The sequence below is a fragment of the Lissotriton helveticus genome, chromosome 1_1, assembly GCF_964261635.1.
Source record: "Lissotriton helveticus chromosome 1_1, aLisHel1.1, whole genome shotgun sequence".
In the NCBI taxonomy this organism is placed as follows: Eukaryota; Metazoa; Chordata; class Amphibia; order Caudata; family Salamandridae; genus Lissotriton; species Lissotriton helveticus.
The window spans coordinates 907,384,871-907,409,719 of NC_136057.1; the positions used below are offsets into that span (position 1 = coordinate 907,384,871).

Consider the following 24,849-nt stretch of genomic DNA (forward strand, 5'->3'; position numbering starts at 1 on the left):
AGTCACAAACTCTCTTTTTGAAATATACCAACCCCAATTTAGGAGTCATAAGTTTTTACCAACTCCAGTCGAAGAGGGCCTTTAACAAGGGTGCAGGACATTAATACCGGGATAGCGCAGCTACGCAGGACTATAAGGCTATTAGAACATTCCGCCACTAGGGGGCAGAATGTTCTAACAAATAAAACAAACAGCTGTGAATGACAACAGTGGAAAGTAGGAGCTCCGGGCGTCTGCCGCTCATTAGAAATGCGGAGCATTCTATTGTTTTCAATGGAGCTCCCAACATTACAATGTTCTAATAATACATAGGTTGGGTGTCAAAATTCCACACTGGACGCAAAAATACCTGTCGCAAAGCGTAGAGTGAGGGGTAAGGGATGGAAGAGATGGGAGGGCGAAATAGTAAATCAAAAGCAGACGTTAACAGAGAGGGACGTGGAACATGGAGGAGCAGGGGTAGGAACAAATAAAACCCACAGAGCATTGGAGTTGGGAAAAAAAACCTGAGCAGGACCAAGAATGGCAGGTGGTAAGTAATGGACGATTTGGGGTGTGAGAGAGCAACAAAGAGTGCAGCAGGCACACAGAAGCGAAAGGGAGAAACCAACAAAATAGATGCATCTACATGAAGTGCTGAAAGCAAACTAGAAAAAATAGTTAACTCCGTGCAAGCAGTGGAAGATCACAAGTAATCCAATCAAAATAATTTTAAAGAAGCTGTGTTCTTGGTTAGGGACAAACACAGAAAGGAGAAGAAAAAACATTGAATAAGTAGTATGCAAATGAGATTTAGAGGTAAGATAAAAACAATAAGCAATGAGCGGTCCCGATGCCTACTGACAGTATTGGTATCGTCCACTATAGGTCCTTAACCCCTTGGCTGCGGCGGTAATTGCACCGCGGCAGTAATTCCGCCGCGGCGCTGGGGGGGATGGGGGGGTCGCGCGGCACCGCCATGCTTGTGACGGAACCACTCCGTCATGAGCACAGCTCGACCGTGGATCGTGACGGAGTGGTTCTGTCACTAGCACGGTAGAGGTTAAAGACCTAAAACACTAAAACAAGTTGTTACTACTGTCAAATCTACCCTCCTGAAATAATAATCTGTATGTTCTATGTTTTCGACAGTTGTCTTCAGACCATGCTGTTGCCTTCAATTGTTCCACACTTTTAATTTCTTCATAATACATGTGGATATATTGCTAACTGCACATTACTAAGCTCCTAAAATTTTTTTTAAAAATACTCTAGTGTGGATTATTGTGGGAGATGTTGATTGCTCTCTTTTGTTGACGACATTTATGCTTGCTTTATATTTGTACAGTGTTTTCAGCACATTGTCGCATGTTTAAAAAACAAAGTTAGGGTACATTTACATTTATTTTGTGAATTTTACTGAGCAGAAACATTAGTTATCACATACCTATAAACCTGCAATATCCTTTATTAGTGAATAATACCCAAATTGAAATCCTGGAAAATATGTGCCACACAAATACATTTACAACATTTCAGAATACGTAAACACAGACAGCCCCCTGAAGCTTCTAATGATGTAATACATATGGGTTATAAGTTCTTCAACAGTTGAAGGTAGGTACCGTTCTAACTCATAATGAAAGTTGTGCCATAGGGAAACTGCAAGTCCTACTGCACGGTAGCCAACCAAAAGTAATAAAAATGATCTCTCCCTTCCAACATGCCATGTCCTAAAGCACCCAGTGGTGTGAGTCCTCATGTCTGATTGTACTCTGCAGTAAGTGCCCAGCCACACCATAGGTCCGGCAGCAGCTAGAAGCTGACACTCAGCTGTGAGGTGCCTTCTTTAACCCCTTGGCTGCGGGGTTTTTTCACCTGCTGTGCGGGGGGAGGGGGGCCGCGAGCGGGGCTGCTGTGCTTGTGACGAGCTCAACTCGTCATGAGGCACAGTGGAGCTGCACTCATGATGAGCTGAGCTCTCACGACCACACCCGTTTTGGAACGTTCAGCACAGCGGGGAAATTATCCCCGCATGTGAACGTTCCAACAGTCATGATGAGCTCATCTCATCATGAGTGCAGCTCAACCGTGCCTCACATGAGCACGCAACGGGTTAATGTATGTAACCATGTACGTGTACATTCTGAAGGCGCAGCCTCACCTCAGTGGCAGAAAGAGCCTTGCTTTGTACACGGAACTAATGACAGGCGTGGAGCATCAATGTGTGTGCACGACACGCTGTCCAAGGAAGAATAGTGAGCATCAGTAACAAATGTCAAGGACCAAGAAGCAAGAGGATAGACAATCTACGAGTCCTAAATAGAGAGGTTTGAAACCGGATTTACGAGATACTGATGTAAGCTAAAACAAAACGCAGCTATTTTTTAAATATTTAATTTAATGAGTGGGTCAATGCGTCTTCTGTGCAGAGCTGTGTGCCTTGCAAATCACCTGCTTCAATGTCAGTAGTGGTGACCCAGCATCCATATGTCTGAAGTTGAAGAAGTGATTATCAATTGGATAACAGTAACCTGTGCTTTTATCAGGTCCATTTAGTCCCTCATTATAAGTGGGTCAGTGATGCTGGTGAAGGACATTACCAATACCATGGGTATCAATCATTTTGGGATGCAAAATTACCTCAAGATCACAAGTTGCTCCTTATGCAATGGAAACTTACCAGGAACACTTTGTCATTATCCCACCTTCTACTAGTAGCTCCTGAAATCTGGGCCATTTCTAATTATAGACTGTGCCAGATTTGACCTGGCAACTGAAGCCTGGAAACTCCCAAGGTAAAGGCACATGCCACATATGAAACTACCATCTTATTCTGAATGATGGCCTATGTCGGGATCTAGTGGCAGCAAAAATACACCTCATTTGAAAATGTTTTGTATTTCAATCTCACTCACCGAAAGAGCTGCATATTCCACATATTTTTTTATAGGTAAAATCAGGAATTCTTTCAGAACACATTCTGGTTTTATCCGGGCCAGCGCTCACGCACACCCATACTGCGTGGGTAGGTCTGTGTGGCCCATGTGGGACATACACCCTGTGTTTCAGATACCCCTGCTGTTTCCTATCGCTAGGGTCTGGGTACATCAAATGCCTACAATGATGTCCTTACCAAGGCTCGCATCACATCGCTGAAGACCATATGGGTAGCCATTCTTGTTTAGAAAAGCTTCAAAGATCTTCTCCTTGACTTGCCCAATGCTGTCGCAGTCCAGGACTTTCACTGGAATGTTCTGACTGACGTCTTCCTCATGTTCACTGTCAGACAGTCTGGGGAAAAAGACATTTAAAGTCTGAAAGAGAAAAAACAGCACAGTTTAAGACCGGTTCTGGAGCAGGAAGCTGTAAGAAGTACTCAAATGAGAAAAGTAGAAAGAATCTTAGTTGTAGAACATTTTCCTGTGAGCTCCTTTATGCAATGATCTAGAGAGATCAAAACTGAGTGTACAACTGATGCGTAATTCAAACGCTAGGAATGTCTCTTGGACCACTGAGGAAGAAATGCTCAAACCAATTACAAATTAGCTGGATGCTAAACCATTATGTCATTAGGTGTTGCTTTTGACTTGACTTTCTGAACAGGAGATTTTCTTGATAGAACTGCAGACTGGTGTAATAGACTTGGGAAGAGGCCAGCTCAATTTGGAAATGCATAAGTGACACACAAGGTACTCATGTCAATATGCCACTTTGAGTTCTTAGCATCGATGACGTTGGCAGTTTAATGATGTTAGTAATGTTTAAGTACATGGAGCTTTTTAATTATACAAGGTTTACAAACAATGTGCAACTTTAAAACATGCGATATGTATTTGTAAAGCGCGCTTTCACCTGCGAGGTGTCACTAACAATTTTGGATAATTTGGCCCCAGCGGCGGTTGCTCCGTCTCCCTGAAAATTGGTATCATATGCATCCGGTGAAGATATCTTACTAGATCGTAATTTTCTGTTGGCCTGCACCTCGACTGATTCGTGGCAGAACACACGCTGTTCTGCCACGAAGCAGTCGAGGTGCAGGTCAACATAAAATTGCGATTGAGTCAGATATCTTCACCAAATGCAAATTATACCAATTTTCAGGGAGACGGAGCAACCGCCCCTGGGGCCAAATTATACTATCGTGTTTCAGGATACAGTTAGGATGCCGGCACTTCCAGTACGCAGACACACCGTCTGGAGTAAGCGCCAGGAATGCACATATACCGTGCTTTCCTGATCTCTACCCATTTCGGATAATTCCCTGTTGTTCCATTTAGAACTCTGGCAGCCTACTTCTACCCTTACATGGACGCCCGGCTGGGTCCCATGTGAGTATTGATTCCTTCACTATACTCATGGTGACACACACACCCGTCACACAAGGCTGCTCATAGAGATCCTTCAGGTGTCCCTACACTCCTAGGTCCTGAAGAGACCCTACATTGCACAAAGGGTCGAAACGCTGTCGACTGTTTATAAAAGCGTACCATTAAAAACCAGCACCTATCAATGTATAAAGTGTGGTTAATACACTATACATTCTCCAATGGTCATTTTTATGATACATTGGAAACCTTGTACATATGTCACAAATATGTCACCACTGTTTTGAGGTTCCAATTTTTCACAGGGACACCACTCACTACTGTTAAATTATTGTTTCAATATTCTGTGTGTATTTTTGTTTCAAAAATGATATAAATAACTGTTGAATTGCAAATTTATAGTGTGTTGGGCTTTCTCTCCTTTTGACATCACATTAACCTATTTTATTGCCATTGAGCATTGTTATATCAAAATTACGTTGCCATTAGTCCACAGGAGCCATTGTTTTTTGTTAACAATTTAAGTACCCTGGTTCCAAGTGAGTAGGGTTCACTTGTATTTTGTTCTCGGCAAGACCACTAGTAGCATTTAATGTACAGGACCTGGTTATATGGAATTCCACTTTATTAGGGCCTTATAAGTAAACTACATATGCCAATCAGGTGCAAGCTAATTTTACTATGTTTAAGGGAGTAAGCACAAGCACTTTACCAACAGTTATTAGTGGCAAAGTGTACAGACCTAAGGCCAACAAAATCGGGTTCAGAAAACAGAAGGGGTGAAGGCAAAATGTTTGGGGTGACCCTTCAGAGAGGGTTGGGTTCAACACAGCCCTATGTATGACCCAAGTTAAACTAATTATTCTAGTGAATAATTTCAACACTATAAACTGTATGTAATTCCCTGAATACCAGAGCAGAAAGGTGTTTGACAATGTTAGATTGCATATAAAGACAATACTAGGAATCACTGGCAACTTGATCACTGTGATGTGATACTTTATGGGAGAAAAGTTAATTTGTCTGTACTAAATCCAATCATGGCATCTCAGTTTGCATCAAGCAACTGGTGCATTCAACATTGACACCACTTATGGCAAGTAGTGTAATGATACACCTGGTCCATAGCTTTCAAAAGACTTCGGGGGTAAAACTTCATTTTTATTACTATCAGTAGACGTGCTAAAAAAACTTACATCTCGCAAACCATGAATAGTCTGTGAAAGTTCTTCTTCTCCACCACTCTGCTCAATATAAAGTTTTTTTCAACTCTGCAAAATGTGTATTCCAATGACCTGTGTCATACCGACCCCTTGAATGACGATACAGTTTCACAAAGGACAGTGATACCCAAGAACTTGTTGCCTATCGTCAATAGTGTTTCAAACTGACTCCCATTTCTCATGGCCTGAGTACCAAAGACTAAATCATGGGCATTTGCTGTAGCATTCGATGAGACACCAGATGGGGTTCTAGAACCATCAGTTTCATGCACAGCACTCTAGTTTGTCTCTATAGTTTGCGCCCTTGGCTTCTGGCACCATCCTTCACTCTGAAGTCAGAGTGTTGAGCAAATGTTACATAAGCTCATGAATAATAAGCATATACAGTGGTATTGCAGTGGTATTGAACTCTTCAATATTCCCATGACTTGCCAGACTTTTACTGCGGAACAGGAACTTAGCTTGACCAACTGCTCCCTCAGTTCAGAGAAGATCTGCTTGTTAAAGCACTTGGAATGTGCCAATGAAGATGGTGCTGACAAAGAAGGTGCAACCCTCAGCGGCATGAGGCAGTGTAAACACGGTGGAGACTACTCTGTATCTGCCATGGCTAGATCCTCCATGGCCCGACTGAGTAAGGGCTGTCAGAGGGTGACCTTTATGTCTGCCCACCTAATTTAAATGGGCAGACATAAAGGTCAGTTTTTACTGCCTGTCACCACCAGGAAAACTATGTAAGGGGCAGTACAAACTGCAAAACTCGCATGATGATTGTGGAATTGTTATTTTTTTTTTCAAAAACAAGTTCCCGCTTTGAGATTTTGTTTTTTAAAATATATATATATATATTTTTAACTTTCCGTACGGCTCTGTCATATGCCATACAGCAACAATACAATGCATTGATAGGAAGGTGGTTCCTGTCAATGAATTAAATGACCACCAGCCCGATGAACATTTATAAATTTGATTGTCAGGACCTCTGCAAGAGTAAAATACTCCATCGCCCTGACGAAGGATGGCCCAACCACCAAAGTTTAACTTGGGCCCCTCAGTGTTTTATGTGTATGCTTTTGCAGCACTTGTTGTACTGAAGGACAGAAGAGCATGATACCTAATGTCATGCAAACATACGAGTTTCACCCAGATACCATATGGAGTGGTCATTGTTGTGTCTTTGACATCCGCGATTTGTATTTCCTCACCACTTTAAACCTGTAGGCCTTTTGCTCATGGTGAGAAAATAAGACCAAATAAAATATGAATGTGCATGACCAATGACACCATTGGACTTGGCTCTTACCACATCCTGGAGTCTCAATACCTTTGGTTGGAAATGAAAACAGAAGATGTGATGGAATCATTTATGCGCCAGAGTGCCATGCATGGGTCTGTACAGGGCAACACAAGTTCCTTGGGACATAAGTTTCATCCCCCTAGGCCTAGACTGCAAGTTGATTAAAGTTTTGGAGTCTCAGCCTGTCGGTAGGATATTTTTCCAAAGATAAGTAAACTGCAGAGCAAACAGTGTCAATTACAACATGACATAGTCAAGGATGGTATCTAGGTATGCATTAGACTCTGTACATAAAATAGGATGATAGAGTTTGCGGGTATTCGATTTGCTTTAGTCAAATGAGAGGGGAACTTGTACACTTTTGCATTGGTTGGGGTAAATAACTTATATGTGGCCTATGGGGATGGAAGTGATAGTACAAAGTTTAGGTGCAGAGCAGTGCTTAATTTGAAAAAAAGGAATACGTGCCAGGACCCAAACTTTTTCTTGGAATCCCGCTGCAAGGGCTGTCAATTGTTGGTTTTGCAGATTGCCCAACAATTGGTGAAAGAGGCATGATTTCACCTCATGCCTCTCTGGGTGTGGTGGTGGTTGAAAGAGCCATGAGGTGAAATCATGCCTCTTTCAACCACCACCACACCCAGAACCACACACTCCCTTGCCCTTTATCTCACTCCTGCATGATTTTTCATCCCTGCTTGCTCCCTTTGCTGCAGTTTCTGTTGTCTTCTCTGCCTGTGCCACCCTCTTTTCTGCCTTTCTCACTCTCTTTTCTGAGTCAAAGTCTGATGATGAGAAATAGTCAGTGGGCATCACCTACAACCACTCGCTCAAACTAAGGACTGGAAGCAATGCTTAGTTTGTGAAAAAAGCTCTGCTCAGAAACCGGCAGCTAGTGCAATTAAATGTCAGCATGCCGAATACCAAGGCTGGTATACATTAATGTATTTTCCCTCGCTCTTGCAGGTTCCTGCTTTCTCCCTTTGTGATTATTTTGCTGTCTTTCTTTCCCACAGTCTTTCCGCTTTGGATATTTTTCCCTCGCTTGCACTGGATAAATATCTGATGTGGAGAAATAAGTGCTCGTCCACAAAAATAAGTGCCAGTGGCCCCTATCGGCAACCCTTGGCTCAAATTTAGCACTTGTTATGTTATGTTAAAGGGCTCTTCTATAGCGCGCGGCTACTCCATGGAGTGTCCCGGCGCTTTGGCAAAGAGAGAAATAGAAGGAAAGTACATAACACAATGCCCTCCACCTGGCAGCAAAGAAATTACTGGGCGAAAAGCCACGTCTTCAGGTCCTTTCGAAAAGCAAGCAGGTTAGAAGTAGTTCTCAAGGGCTCTTCTATAGCGCGCGGCTACTCCATGGATTGTCCCGGCGCTTTGGCAAAGAGAGAAATAGAAGGAAAGTACATAACACAATGCCCTCCACCTGGCAGCAAAGAAATTACTGGGCGAAAAGCCACGTCTTCAGGTCCTTTCGAAAAGCAAGCAGGTTAGAAGTAGTTCTCAAAGCAAAAGGAAGCTCGTTCCAACAGCACTGACTGTTAGAGTGTAATCGCTCCCTGTAGTCATCACTCACATTGATGAAGATATATCCACAACAACATTCCTGTTACAGTAAACAGCAGCATTATCTGGCACATAGCAATGTCTATTTGAACATAGGGACTTTAGCAAGTATATCAGCAAAAGTAAGATCAATTTCACACTGTGGTAAGGACCTATGGCATGATACTGCCTAAGTAATACCAAATCAGACCTTAAATCATTTTACTTATGTGGGTTCTCTTAAGGAATGTTTGTGTTCTATATAAGGATGTGTTTTGGATGAACATACCACAGTGTTGAACTCTGACACTTGCCACAGCAGCCAGTCTTCATTCAGGGTATACAGTGCTTTGCAAGATATGGCATCGACTGGGCCTTTGTGGATTCTTTGATTCAGGGTGGTCACGAGCATGTACAGGGGCTCGCCGACGCTCTCCTACACCAAAAAAGCAAAAACAACAAAAATGAGTCTGTCACACTTTATCAATGCTTAAACACCACATTCCAGTATCAGAGTTCTCAGTAAAACGTTCCCTTATAGTAGAGCTGATAATGTGAATATGATCCCTTGAAAATAACTAATCCACCGCAACCCTGTTCTTTAATTCTCGGTACAAGGGATCAACACAATGATCAAATAATCCTGATGCCACATCCTACACAGATGTGCCAGACAAACGAACTGGTGGCCAGCCATACACACTGAACCCATGGCACTGCTAGGCTCCACTCTAAATAACTTAGGACAGCACCTCGGAACATCACACATAGCTTAGCTACAACGGGTCGAAAGGTGAGTACTGTATGCCATCTTCAAAGAGGGCAGTATTTAATTTGAGCCGGTGGTTGTAGGAGGGGCCCACTGGGACTCATTTTTTAGGACCAGCACCTTTTTTTTCTCTTCCGACTTTGACTTAGGGCAACAGTGAGAAAAGCTCAAAAGGAGGAAAGAAGGAAGAAGCAAAACAGGGAAAGAGTGACAAGGGAGAAATAAGGGATGAAGAAGAACTTGCATAAGTTAGAAAAAGAGGGAGGGAGTGTCTGGTGGTGGAGTAAAAAGGCAGGAGGTAAAATCAAGACTATGCAGCTTTGGTACTAGGCACCCACAGGGACATCTTAAGAATTTTGGGGGCCCGGGGCCGAACGTATTTTGGAACAGCTTTGAATTCATTTCAGCTCTTTCATGCCTTCGTAAAATTCTAAAGTTGATATGTCTAATATTCAGGGATAGTGACATGTGTTTTCAATATTGTAACACAGCAGTAGCTCACTTATATTACTGCAAATCATCTCAGTGACACCCCCCCCCCATTTCTCACATGTGAGTCCTGTTTTGAACTTAAATAAACTTTTTATGGATGTTGCATGAAACATAAACACAGCATTTCTCTGCAAAATGTTTACAATAGACTCACACAACTCACATTAACAATAAATTATAGGGTTATAGGGTCAAGACTCTGCAGAACAGAGTTGGCTCCATCAAGGGGCCCCCCTCAAAGACTGGGGACCTGGGCCAGAGCCCACTTCGCCCATGCCTTCAAACGTCCCTGGGCACCGGCATTGGATAGTAGAAGCTGTGGACTTCTAAGCAAAGGTTTGAGCACTGGCACCTATTCTTTTACAAATTAAGCACTGAAAGAGAATGCAATTTTGGAGGAAGCAGGGTTGGATTAAAATGTAACATCAAATGTGCAAAACTTCCTAGGCAATCAAAAAATATATATGGGAACTAATGCAAGGGAGGACAAAAAACTAAGTAAATGCACGTACATTCATATATTATTTATTTACCAAACATATTTTTGTATACATATAATAAAAGGCTGTAATTAATACAACACAATAATACGCACAATTAGAAAAAAAGTTAAAATGATGATACAATCACCAACATTCAAAGGGAAAAACAACAATTAATAATTAAAAGCAAAAAACGTGGCAGTTTATTATTTTTCATCTACAGTCAATGATGTCACAATAGGTCTCATAATATAACCAGAACTCATCGAACAAATGGGCATTCATGAGTCCTCATGTTGGTGACTCTGGATTGGTTAATGAGATGTCGAATTTTCCTTGTCACTGAAAGGCCCTTTACATATATTGTGCTTTCTCCTGTCTCCTGTATTTTCGGCCTAGAGTAGTGTTTGTTTATTGTTTGTTGACAAGCTAATCTGCGTGTGGTTAGCAGCAAAGGAAACATTTGTGCAGCTTAGATTCCGATCCAGTTGCTTTTTATTGAAATTCTGATGCAGTGCTGACACTCCCTTTACTAAGCATCCTGCAGAGGATGAAAACAAGAGAAAAACGATATTGTCTTGCCTTGTTCAGGCTTGCATCCGTAGTGTCGTTAGTAAGCTTTTGACTGCTAAGCCCAGTGGTCCTTTCTAAATTATTGCTTGAATTATTCCTTCCCCTCCTCCAACTTCACATATTGAATCTCTTGATTTTGCTTAATAATCCTTCCAGAGCCACACACTCTGCAGTGCTCACCGGACAATATGGGACACCAGCAGAAAAGTAGGCCCGGCCTGTTCTACATTGACAATATAAAAATGTCAAATAACCTCTTTTCAACCCAGAAACAAGCGATGAGCATTTGAAAGCTCCCATCCAGGAAGAGCATACGGTGACTGAAAGATCTTTTTATAAATGGAGACTTTATATCACTTGCTCTAATACCAGAAGCTGGGTGTCTTGGCTACACCCTCATGAATGGAGGCATTCATAATACAGGTTGCCAAACTCGAGAACGGTGGAAGCTGGGTCTGGGTTATAACATAGACGAAGAGAAATAGTCATATTGTTGCAAACAAATTAAATTGATCTCTATGATGACCAGACACAAACTCATACATTTTAACCTATTCATCTTATTTCATTACATCCCTCAAAAGTTACATAGACTCGATCCAAACATCAACTCTGTGTGCTATTGCTGTGCACACCCCACTGCAGATTCCATGCATCTATCTTGGGAATGATGACCCGTGATCCATCCAATGGTTTCTGGAAAACTGGCGTCGAAACATTGACTTACGTCACAACCAATCATCTTGAAAACGCCCCATTTCTCACTCTTCTGGGATATGTTGCTTAAAAAAAAAAACACTAGATAGCTGACTCCTATCCTCCAGTTCCTAGCTAAACGCAGAAAAGCAGTGACCTGGCTCTGTGACCCTCTACCTACCACAGTACCTTGGCTAAACAACGCAACGCAATGTGCCGAGCTCAAGGGCACCTTCACATCCAGACAGCCCCCAAAAATTAGATCAAGAGTTATATAGGGTCACCTTAGGACATACCAAACCAGCAGGAAGGAGCGCCTCCTGCTTCCCCAAATCCACACCGATCGCAGTAGCTTCTTGTAATGTAGATCCTAATCGCCAGGGCCGAGTATGATTTTAGTAACATGGAGTACAGGTCTGCTGGTTTCACACTCCCCATTTCCTGTACTTCTGAGCACGTCCCTTTAATTCTGCGTATCCCAGTACTCTGTGACTGTAATCGTGCGGCATTGATTGACATATTTTGACAGATACAGGTGTAAAATGATGTTGACTAAAAACCTGGGCTGAATTTCGCTTTGGAATTGTGTTAACTTTCCTTTACAAATTGCGAAAATAAAGATTGGAAAAAACAGAGTTCTACATAAAACCAGCACTTGTAGCCTGCAGCACATTTAAAAAATAAGCCTAATCATATTCTTGTTTCTCCACTAGACTGAACGTTAGAGCGCAGCATTCACAGCCAAGCTACTGTGCAATCTTGATCACTTTCTAATGTACCCAATGGCTTACCAAACAGTTCAATTTAAAATAGAACATTTCGTGAAACCTCGGAATAACTTTTTATTTAAGTTTTTGCAATTTAAATGTTGAAGGGATCTTTCACTTCTTCCTTGCATTGTTTAACTTGTTGCTATATCATTACTTTCTTTATTGCGATCTGAATTTGTTGAAATTGGTTTACTGCATTAGCTATTTAAGAATGTCAAAGAATCTCAATACGAACATAAGCAGCAACTAATTAGAAAATAGATAAATAAATAATTGAATGCTGTTGCCAAAAGCGTATTGCCCAATGGCGGTGGGCCTTCCTTTCCTAGCACTGTGCACCTTCACCACTGGCTCCAGGGCCCCCAGCCTAGGTCTCAAGTGTCCCACAGCAAGTTTTCCCACTGTCTGCACCATCAAGCTAAGCTTTTGTCAATGTTATTAACAAACACCGCAGAACATCCATCCCTGGGACAGTGGCCAGCAGCAAAGAACCTTCCAAGAGCCCAAGGGTGCATGCAACCTCTGGGGGCTAAGTCAACAGGACTGAAACCGGCATGTCACATGTTTGAATCCTGGAAGGTCAACCCAGCAGACCCTCTCTAGAGATTCAACATAATTACCATAACCCAGCCACCTCGTCATTTCTACCAACAGACGACTCACCCTGCAAGATGATGGACAGCATTATTAGTCCATGAAGGGGCAGACACTCACTACAAAATCACTAGAATTACTCTTTAAAACACTATCACTCCCTAAAAGTTGAGGAGGACTTCAAAACAATGAAACATTTCTGTTTCTCTTGCCAGGAGACCAGCCCTTGATTCAATGTCAGCCCTGCAATGAAAGTGAGAAGCGAAAGTGCCCACTGCATCACTCCCTGCATTCAATTCTGCAATCCTTTCAACTTGTTGCACTTGGTGGCAGAAATATATGGGTGCTTCGCTACCAACAGCAGCTGCTGAACACATACATGGTTCACCACTCATGCAAAGCAGGAAGCACAGATTAGCCTGAAAGGTCCAACTGCAAGACCTTCAAACTGCCTCAGAAGCAGAAACACTTTGAGAGAAACCGGGGGCAACGACCATGACCAGCAGGATCAATTTGCTTTGTCCAAGCCACCCTCAAATGTTCCAGAGTCCATCAGCACTTCACAAACAGCCATACGTGTAGACGAGGGTCTCTCCGCGAGCTGCACAGCACCACTCCACGGGAACAAGTTGTGAAGCCGGACACAAGTGCATGGGGCAGGAGGGATATATATACACACCATCTCTACAAGGCAGGAGCAAAGGACAATAACATACTTCACATTCAAACAGGCAGGCGTTAGGGAAAAGTGCATCTCAGTTACAAGCAATGTACATTGCTTGAGAGAAGAATGTTAGAGCGGCATTGAGTTGGGTAATGGTAAAAGAATGGTTGAGATCTCAACTCCACACCTCCCACCATCGTGTCCGGTCAATCCCTTCTTTGAGACTTCTTGTGGTGCTGGCACCCAAACCTGCAGGGAAAAGCCAGCACAACAGTGTGATCTGCCACTGCCTGGAAGCCACACCTGAAGATGTGAGAAAAGCGTGCCCATCAGGGGTACACCTGTGAGGTCACTGGTGTCACAGGTGGTCAAAACCACATCATCAACACTGGTCATTGGTATGAACAAGCCAACCCAACCCAGTGAGCGCAGTGCAGCGGTGGGGTTGTTGCATCTTGCTTCTGGGCATGGGCAATATCTGCCTGAGTCACAAGACAATCCAACCGAGGAAGGAGGTACAGAGATAGGGATGCTTGGCTGCATTGGTATGCCACAGTCCTTGGAAAAGCAGCTAAATGTAATCAACCAATGAGAATTGGGTGAGGGCTGACCAGCACTCTGAGCCGTAGCTCTCCTGCCTTATGAGCATTCCAGTTGGGTGTGCTGACACGATGGATCCTCATTACATAATGATGCATTAGAACCAGGACTTCTTTACATAGAAACTGCCTCCCATTGGTGTTGTACTTTCAACCCACCTGAAGTGCAGACTGCAGATATGTAAAAGTGTTTCTGTCCCATGAAATATCCGCCAGTAGGGGGCACTGCCAATAATCAGGCCCTGGGAATAAGGTTGGGATGGTATTTGGCCTGTAAAGAACTACATCACCTGTCATCAACAAACACATTCTGGAAACCACTGATATGAAATATCCTTGCACGAGCGCACAGTGCTCTGGGGGTGTTAGGTATCCCTCTCCACACACACAGGCGTTGCTGAGGTGGGTACGTACTCCCCTGGATAAACGTGAGTGCATTAATATTTCACTCTGGTGAGACTGTGGAACTTTTGCGACCTCTACTACAAGCCTGGATGCCTTAACCTTTAAATCAAGAACATTAAAAAGCACTCAACTTTCCAGGTGCTGAATAGTTTACTCTTTCACGAAATTCTCCCTTCAGGGCTCTTTACTTACAGGGCACAGGTGTGAACACAACGCAGTTAAGTCCCGTATAAATCCCCTTGCATAAAACATAGACACGACTATGACCCACGTGGCGGGTTTATATTTATAATTACCTTGGAACTACCATTTGTAATAGCACATTACTTCATACAAGTGTATACTCACAGGTGTACTACAGAAATGACTGCCTCATCAGATTACACATTTGTCGTATACTTCCCGTTTACTATCTGTACAACATGTACATATGTGTATATTTTCCCTTTTATTAAAAGTAAACTTAGCATTCCGAGTCAGGAATGGCACACTATTTGTGATTGTTCAAATTAATAGAGACAAAACATTTTTATAAACATCAACAACCCCTTTCGGCTGCGGTCCCAAGATGTGACCTAGCAACCGGTCATTTGGCGCCCAACACATAACGCCATTGGAAACTTCTCTTGACATACCCGAGGATCAGGCATTTCCTGACCCTCGCGCTGGGACACAAACATGTGGTGCAAGCTCAGACCAAACACGAGTGGCTCTCTGATTGACTTGCGGTTAGGCTTCACCTACAGTCAGGCATCAGCCTGTCCTTTGGAAACAACTTTCGCTCCGGACACCCGATCTCGGGCTCGGCCATAAATCCACAATCAGTGACGTTATGAGCAGGTCAGGCAATTGACTTGCAACAAAATATGCGTCTCTCAGCCTTTTTCCATGACATTATCACTATTTGCGTGGCCGGTAACAATTTTGTAACACCCTTGCCTCTGTAAAGGTAGTGTGAGTATGGCCTACAGAGGAACTGAGTGTGCTCAAACGCATATGCCGGCTGATCCCTCTCGCCGAAGGCCCATTCATTGATTACCATCAAGTGAGCAGCCCAATAGTAAGCCCGTAGGTCTGGCAGGGAAATGCCACTGCTATATTGGTTACATTGCAGCTTCCATAGTGCCACCCTGGGGTATTCCCTCCCCAGCGGAATTCCTCAGGATGTCATCGATTTTAATGAACACCTCTTCCGGGATTGAATGGTAGGTCTTTTTCAGAATATACAAAACCTTTGGAAGGGTTATCATTGTGAAGAGCGCTGCTCTTCCGAGCAGTGTTAAGGGTAAGGAGGCCGATAGGTCCGCGACTAAACGGAATTCCCCCAGTACCATGTACAGGTTCCGCTTCACCGCAAGTTGCCTATCTAGCGTTATGTGGATACCTAAATATTTTATCCCCGTGGTTGCGACCTGTAGTTGGCTGGGATAAGCGATATTCTCGACATCTTGCCCTACCGGATAGACACTTGATTTTTCCCAGTTAATTCTATACCCCGCAAAGCTACCATATTTTTGCTAATTTTACCTTTGTTTATCCATATTTATTTCAAGTTTTGGGAAAAATGAAGTTGAACCAAGTATATTTTCACTTTTTATTTAACTGTTAAGAGTGCATCTATACATGTTTACCTAATGGGTTATATTGCTATAAGAAGGCATTTATGATGACTCACTAATATGCAAAACACTCATATCAATACATTAGCATCAATGGGGGCTGCTCGCATTGGTTTGTGGTGAGGTGAGTGGCGGGGGAAGTAAAACATAATTATAATTATTAAGATGTCACTTACCTGCCACTCCGATAGCCGCCGCCCTGCTCCTCTCTCCTGATCTTCGACTTGCGCAGGCTCCAGTATACGAATCCAGGAACTTCTCTCATGCTGGGAATGCTATACCCAGCATGAAAGAAGCAATGGGATTGGTCTGAGCGGCCTGGTTTGCTGCTCTGAAAGTGCCTGGGAGCCTGTTTTGTTTCTCCAACCCGGCTGTGCAACACAGCTGGGCTGGAGAAACCTAAGTGCGCATGTCTTTTTGGCCGGCCTAAGACGGCCAGCCAAACTGACATGCCCACTTAAAAGTGCCCATCACTCCTTCCCCTGCCATGCCTGTCACACAGGATTGCCTAGCCCTGCCCCGCTGAAGACTCACGTCGTTGGCTGTCAGGCAAAAATAAAATGATAATAACATGCTTTTATTATCATTTTATTTTTCATATTTTAGAATGGGAGTGGCTCTCCTCTGCCATTACAGAGGAGCCGCCCCTGATTTGCATGGTAGTAAACACATTGGCAGCTTCATTAAACACCCCGGTCAATCAGTCTGCAAAGCCACTGGGCCGACAGTTATGATTGACAGCACTAAGAATGATTCAAACGAAGACTTATTTTAATTTTGTTTCCACATTTAAAAATAAATACAGACAGATTGTTTTCTGTTTATGTGTATCTGTAAAAATCCGTTAAAACTGAACAAATGTGCGCAACAATATTGTATTATATGATATCCATAGTAGTAGTTCTTATCATTCTGAGGGAACATAGCCTGTCACCATGCAGACCCCGAGCTGGTCTTGCCCTAGTGTCTTCTCTAACTCTCTTAGTTCCCGTCCATCTCCTGACACTGGAATTGGTACCCAGTGTCTGCCTCCTGAAAATGGGCGAATGCAACGCAGCAGGTTCTGAGTGTCCTCGTGATGAAATCTCCCTGCTTGTAGAAAGATGACAAGTCACATTGCTGCTGAATGTACACGTGTTTTAAGAGTGCGGGGTTCATGATGGGCACTGCAGTGTGTGGCCAGGCATTTCATGAATTGCTTGTAGGTGGAGGTGGGTTTATTGATCACACTCGCCCATCAAACTGATATATGCCATGTCAGTGACAATTAATGCAGCTCAATAACTCTCTATTGAAAGCAGCTCTTTTAATGGAGTTCATACGTGTATTATTCCAGTGCAAGGGACACATTCCATATTATCATCATAGTGTAGTGATATTGTCAAGAGATAACATTGCTTGCTGCCTCACAGATTGCTTGTTGCGGTGGCCATTCACAGGGACACAAGTCTGCTAACAGTAAAGGAGGCATCTTTAGTGTGATTTTACCACACTTCATGAACCTCCTGTATCCTGGTTTTGGTTAAATACTCTGTTTAAAACAAATGCGTATGAAAAACGCAATGGAATAAACCATATAGACCGTACATGCTGATGTGCAAAGCGCAAATATGCTATCTATTGTCACTGCTGAGGGACTCCCACACTCAACAATGTAAATAAATAACATATTTACTATCTATTGGCAGTTCTCTGATGTGTCACTTAGATGGTTCCAGGGCCTGTATCGTGAACCATACACCGCTGTGAAAAAATAGTTTTTTGCATTTCTTTTTCCACAGGTGCAGACACTTCTGTCATTTATTATGACCCTAACCACCAGCCCGTTGTAGTTATTAACGCAGATTTTGTTTTTCATCAGTTAGTGCTCTATTCATGAAGTTATTCCAAATGGAGATTTTTATGTAAACTGAAGCAAGACGTACTTTTGTCACATTCCTAGTAAGGAGCAACTTCATAAAATGTGTGCGAACTGATGAAAAACACGGAAACACGTTTGCCTCTGTGCAATTAGTGGTGAGCAAACCAGTTACACAGACGCAAATTGTTCAGGATGCAGTGACGGGTGTTTTTCAATTTGTAATCTTCCCTCTTTATTTTGAGGTCAGCCATGCCTTTCTTTAATAATGACAGCACATTTCTTTTTAATTTACTGTAATTTGAAATTGCCTTTTTCCTGTTAATGCTGGTCTTTGGATATTGTCCTTTAGTATCTAGAATATCAACTCTGTATCACCGAAATGTCTTATGTGCCAGAAAACATATTCCAAGCTTCCTGTTTCAGCAGAACAGGCACACTCTGCGTGTGAGGAATGGTGCTTGAGGTCTGTGGCACAAATCACAAACGCGCCCTGTGGATTGAAATTTGCATCTTCAGGGCTATTGCACAACTATGGTCACAAACCAAAGGCTCCTATTCTTGGTATATATTACTGGCTCTGATACGGCACCAGTTTGCATTTCATCGGGAAAATACATGTCTACTTTAGGTGCAGCTTCAGTAATTGAGCTGGCACACTTTAAGTGAGCATTTATCCCAACATGGTCCGAGAAGTTCACTCAGAGTAGGTGTGAGGCACATGAAACCCCCAATAATACAGGTTGAGTGCTGCGTGTCGCCCAGTGGTGGTGCTTCCATAGGGTTGCTGGGGTGTATAGTGATTGGGCTGCAATTCAAGGAGTACAGCAGACACGTGAAGTATAAATTGTAGATTTATTCTCCCGAGCGCCGGGAATGCGACCGATAACTACATTAGCGTGCAGCAACTCAAAATGGCCGCCCGCACGTTCCCAGCATGCACTGGGTGCGCCCTCGCAAAGACTAGTGCGCAACACCACATATCTCCCCCCTTTGCGACGATGGGAAAGGACAGAAGGGAATTATGTACATAACAGTCTTACTTGACGTTCATGTCAAAGTCCTCAAATCTCTTCGGCATCTTGACCAGTCTACCCAACCTGGTGCGTGCATGCATCGGGGTACCGTCCGCATGTTGGTCACTCTCTGGGAGTCCACTTATATCCGTCGCGCTTGTCTGCCGCTCTCTCTTCTGTTGGTACTTGGGCGCCGTGGTGTTGACTGACTGGCCACTTCCACCCCTTCACTCCCCTCCAGGGTGTACTGATCTTCCCTTCCTCGGCTGGGAGAAGTTGGGCCTTGTGCTGTTTCCCCAAGTGCCTGCATCGTTTCTGGCGGATTGCTTTCTTCTGGGGCAAGTGGACTCGACCCTGCAGTATCTTCTATGATTTTGTTGCATCTTGCCATTCTATCGTGTGACCATACTTTCCTTTACTCAGTAGGGTTGACCTGGTGTATGGTTCCACTACTTGTAACAGTGGGCTAAACTTGCTGTCTCCTTTCTTCTTTAGTATTGCCTGTTTCACCCATACCCACTCACCCTTTTCCAGGATTACTTCCTTGACATTGCGACGTTTGTTGTAATACTCAGTGTATACGGCTTGCGCCTTGTCGATATTGCGATGCACCACGGCCGGAGACCATTTGCTTTGGATGTTGAGTTGTTTTAATGCTGGATTGTCTCTCGTGAAGGGGTCAAGTCCACGTAATATTCTGAATGGGCTGTAACCAGTGTTTGCTGGGGTGATGCGATAAGCCCATATCATCCTTTTTAGTTCTTTGTCCCAGTCTTGACCTGCGCTTATCGCTGCCTGTACCGAGCCCATGATTATCCAATTGAACCTCTCTGCTAGTGCATTTCCTGCCGGGTGGTACACTGGGGTGTGTTTGACTTCTATCCCGTTGCCGTCCATGAATGTGTTCCATTTCGCTGACGTGAACTGTGGTCCATTGTCACAGGTCACCACCTTTGGGATACCCTCCCTTAAGAAAGTGGAGGTGAGGAAAGATAACACCGCTTCTGAGTCGGCCACTTCACATACTTCCACCTCCGGCCATTTGTAACATCTATCTACTAGTACTATAGCATACTTGGGCACTCCATTGATGTCCAGAATGGGAACCAGGATGTCCACTGAAAGCATTTCCCATGGACTGGAGGGACACGTGAATTTTCCTTAAGGTGGGCGTAGCAGGACTTTTGCTTTGTCTGCTTTGTTGCATTGTTCACACATCCTGACGTGTTTTTCCACTTGACAGTCCATGGCTGGCCACCAATACGCCTGTTTAGTCCTAGCTTTGGTTTTCACTATTCCAAGGTGTCCTTCGTGGAGAATGGTAAGGAGATGGCTCACTAAGGGCTGTGGGGGGACCACTTTGTCTCCTCTTAGTAGGAACACAGGGTTGTCTCCAATTGATAATTCCTCCCTGACTTCCCAGAACTTCCTCAAATTGCTGTCTAGACCCTTCTTGTCCGGCCACCCTTGCATCACATAATTCTTTACAGCCTTCAGGGTGTCATCTGCAGCATATGGCTCTTCCCACTCCTGCGTACTTATCACTCCTTCTTGGTCTTGTGTTAGCGCCACCATATAGTCTTCCCATTCCGAGGGTTCTTGATCCGCTGCCGGTTCCATTGCTGCTGCTCTGCTTAAGAAATCAGCCACTCTGTTCTTGGTGCCAGGAAGGTACTCCACCTCATACACATAATCAAGAAGCCTCAGGGTAATCTTTGTTATTTGCTATGTGGGGTGTCGCGTGTGCATGTCCGCAGGAGGTCAGGACTCTCACCAGAGGTTTGTGATCCGTGCAGAGCAAGAATTTCGAGCCCCAGAAGAACTGTCTGAACCGCTCCATGGCCCAGACCGTTGGCAACATTTCCTTTTCGATCACACTGAATTTTTGCTCGTTGGGTGCTAGTGACCGTGATGCGAAGCTAATCGTTGTGATTTCTCCTCCCTGAGACCTCTGCGTAAGTACCGCGCCCAGTCCATTGTCGCTAGCGTCTGTGGTTAGTATAGACAGGGCTGCTTGATCAAACCCATTGAGAGGAGTGGCGGCGCAGATGTCTAGTTTTAAAAGATCAAATTCTTTTTGCTCTTCTTCTGACCATTTGAAGGTGTTCTTCTCCTTCAGGAGTTGCCGCAAGTGGTGTGTTTTGGACACGAAGTGGAGAACAAATGTACTGTAAAACTCCGCCATCCCAAAGAAGGCACGAACATCTTCCTTTTGCTTGGGTGTGGGAGAGACTTTTATGGCTGCTACGTTGGCTCGTTTCGACTCGATCCCTCTTTCGCTAATTTCGTGGCCCAGGTACGTCACTGATCCCACTCCAAACTTGCATTCCTCCCACTCTGCAGTGAGTCAATTTTGTGCCAGTATAGTCAGGACTGCATTCAGCTTGGCATCGTGGTCACCCTTTAATTTCCCCATGATGAGCATGTCGTTCTGAAAGTATTGAACACCTTCTACCTTCTGGAACAACCAGTGCATGAGCTTTTGGAATACTGCGGCTGCAGACGCCAAGCCGAATGGCATCCTCAGGAACTTGTAGCACCCAAATGGCGTGATGAATGATGTCAGGTGAGTGCAGAGCGATTTGATGATATGCCGAGGTGAGGTCCACCGTGGAGAACCACTTGACTCCCTTTGTCTTTGCCAACATCTCATTTATCTGGGATAATGGGAACTTGTCCACCACAATGTTCTTGTTGAGTTCCTTCAGGTCCACGCAGAAGCATACTTTTCCGTTGGGTTTCTGTGCAACAACCAATGGTGCGAGCCGTTCTGCACTTTCAATGGCTTCAATGACCCCGTTTCTTTCCAGGCGTTGTAGTTCTTCCTGCACAGCCTCTCTCCTTCTGAAGGGGATGTTGCGAACCTTGCGGCTTACTGGTTTGGCCCCGGCCTTGAGGCAGATTTTGTGCGTGAATTTTGTTAGGTGACCTATCATTCCCTTGAAGACTTCAGGATACTCCTTCTTCCGTACGTTTTCTTCATAAGTCTGGACTGTGTCTGTCATTAACACTTGGGTCGCCCCTCCCGGGTTGAGTTGGATTCCGAGGGCTCCTTGATCCATCCACCCTAGTCCTGATGGTCCTTTCTCTGTGACATACAGTTTTCCTTCTGCTGTCCGTCCTTTGAACTCGAATCTCAGTGGACGATAACCCACCATGGGTATGGGTTCTCCTGTGAACATGACTAGATGTATGTCCGTGGGGACCAGGTTCACGCCCACTCTAGGTCCAAAGTCTTGCTCCCATATTGTTTGTTGAATTATGGTGTATGGGGAGCCTGAATCCACCACCATGTTCACCTGTACTCCACCAAGTGAAATCTGTAACGCTGGTTTCCTGGATCTTGTGCAGTCTACTCCTAGAACTAGGTCATCTATACACAATACTTCATCATCTTCTTCCTCTTCGGGGACCTCTTCGTCTCTATCCAACTCTTGGGCGACATACTTCACTTCCGTTCTTCGGAGCTTGCTCTGGCATACCTTTACGTAGTGTTCCATTATTCCGCAGTATGAGCACTTGGCTCTGAAAGCTGGGCATCCTTTGTTGGTGCTTGAATGTGTTTGGCTACCACATCTGTAGCAGGTATTTCTGCCTTCTCCTTGCGGCTTTTGGGGTTTTGTGAACCTCGGAGGGTATTTCTACAGATACCTTGTGCCTGACGGTGTACGTTGGTGCGTCACTTCTGTTTTTTTTTCTGAGATCTTGCACACTGGGGTCCTGTTGATGCTCTGCCGCATCGCCGTTTCTGCGCATCTCTTGGACAGTCCGGCTTTCTTCACGAGTGCCACGACTTCTTTGAGTGGTGCCTCTCCGTTGACCCATAACTTTTCTTGGATCACTGTGTTAGCCGTGTGCATTATGATCTGATCTCTGATGAGTTCATCGTGTAGTGTGCCGAACTTGCATGTCACTGCCAACTTCTGTAGCGCTGCCACATACTCATCTATCGATTCTCCGCTGATTTGTTTCCTTTGGAAGAAATTGCATCTGTCTATTGCAGTGCATACTACTGGGCAATAATGGGCATCCAGATCCTCTAGCACGTGTTGGAACTCGTCCGTTTCATTAGGGAGTCTGGTCTTCTTTACCAGGTTGGCATACACTCTGATGCCTTCTGGGCGTAGGTTGTGTAGAACTATTTTCTGTCTCCTTGAGTTGGAGAAGGCTCCTTCCTCTTCTAGCGCAGATAAGTAATTCAGGAAATAGCGCTTCCATGGCATTGCTAGATCACCCGTTTTGGGCAAGAAGTGGACTAGTTTGGTGAGGCAGGACGACTGTGCGCACATTCTGCTCGCGTTGCGTTGCTGCGGGGCAGGTTAGGTTGCAACTCCTGGTGAGCTCCCTTGGGCGTGCCTCTCCCCGGACCCTTGTGCCTGCATGGGTAAAGGGTTGCTCTCCCCTTCTTGGTTTGGACCTTGGACCTCCACGGTCCGGTCCCTATGGGGTGTGTTGAATGACACTCGTAGGTTCACGCTGGTGCTTGCAGGGTTGTGCTACTTATGTGCTATGGTGTGCAGCAGTGTCTCCCCTTGTGACTCACAGTTTTGTGGTGGGTACAGCCTCCTTCCCTAGTCCCGGCAGTGTGGGCTGTATATGAGCGTACCTGTGCTCTGCTGATGGGGTTCCAATTCACTGGGCGGTGCACCCTAGATTCTCTCCTCCCATACACTGGCCTCAGGGTGCTCAGCGTGCTGTTTCATGTGCTGCTCTGACCTTGGGCGTGCCTACCCGCCCTCTAGAATATGTGAGCACTTTTCCTGCAAGGGGGGGGCTCAGCGCCGACGCGCGCTGCTTATGGCTTCTATGATCCGCTCCCCCTCGTGGTGTGGCCGTCTCCTCTGCCGCGCTCGGGTCTCTGTGCCGGTACCTGTGGTCTCATGGAGTCGGACTACGCCGTTGGACAACAGCAATGGCGCCTCACCGAGCCTTGTCACCAATTTTATAGTGATTGGGCTGCAATTCAAGGATTACAGCAGACACGTTAAGTATAAATTGTAGATTTATTCTCACGAGCGCCAGGAATGCGACCGATAACTACATTAGCGTGCGGCAACTTAAAATGGCCGCCTGCACGTTCCCAGCATGCACTGGCTGTGCGCTCGCAAAGACTAGAGCGCAACACCACAGGGTGTTGCCCCACTAATGCCACATGGCTTCATTCATGCAGCTTCATGCAACTTCCACTTAATAATAACGCTCGCAGTCTCGCGCAGCGGTCGTGCTGAAACGTGAATTGTACTGAGACACGCCCGAGGCTGCGAGGCAATCGGACTGTGAATAAAGGCTGAGGGGGGGCGGGTGGGTGGGGCTGCGGCAGCACTTGAGTGACAGAATGACTCACTGTAACAGTACTGACAGTGCAGCAGTGGTGTGCATGTTCGGCTTTGGGCTGGTAATTTTTATGACCAGCCCGAACAAGCGCACTACAGCCACTACTACTCTTCCCATTAGAAGAGCAAGGGACCCGAGGGTTGCTTCATGCAGCAGCCCAGCCTGCCCCCGGTCTCCTAAATGGGTGGGGAGTATCCCTGCTCTAGCCAATCCTGGCGCTGCTAATGCAGCGTCTCCATTGGCTGAGAGGGGTTGCCACTGCCAGCAACTTCAAACTTCGAAGACGTTGAAGGCAGGCGCCAACGCGGGAGTCGGGACCCCTGGCGCAGAAGCAGCAGAGGCGGCATGGACCCGGTAAGTTTTCTTCTATTAATACTTTATTTTTTAAACACCCACCCCACCTAGTTCTTGGTCTGTCTGCCTGCCTCAGAATGCCAGAAGCCCCTCGTCTAACTGCTCCTAGGCCTTCATGGCTATGCGGGTATCTGAATGTCTGGCTTCCAGCATGCCTGCCTCTGACTACTGAATGGGGCCTGCTTCATTATGTGTGCCCGTTCTGTTCCGCCTCAGTCTATTGTGCCTTCTTCTGTTCTGACTGCA

At 44.9% G+C, this 24,849-nt stretch overlaps 1 protein-coding gene across 1 annotated transcript in view; it reads right to left on the reverse strand.

Annotated features, from left to right (window-relative positions):
- Positions 1-24,849, reverse strand: part of PLXNC1 (plexin C1) — a 510,673-nt gene that overhangs the window by 42,581 nt on the left and 443,243 nt on the right. The window contains exons 21-22 of the mRNA XM_078676006.1: positions 8,668-8,814; positions 3,116-3,296 (exon numbers count right to left, since the gene is read on the reverse strand). Of these exons, the coding sequence (XP_078532132.1) occupies positions 3,116-3,296; positions 8,668-8,814 (328 nt within the window). The remainder of the gene's footprint in view (positions 1-3,115; positions 3,297-8,667; positions 8,815-24,849) is intronic.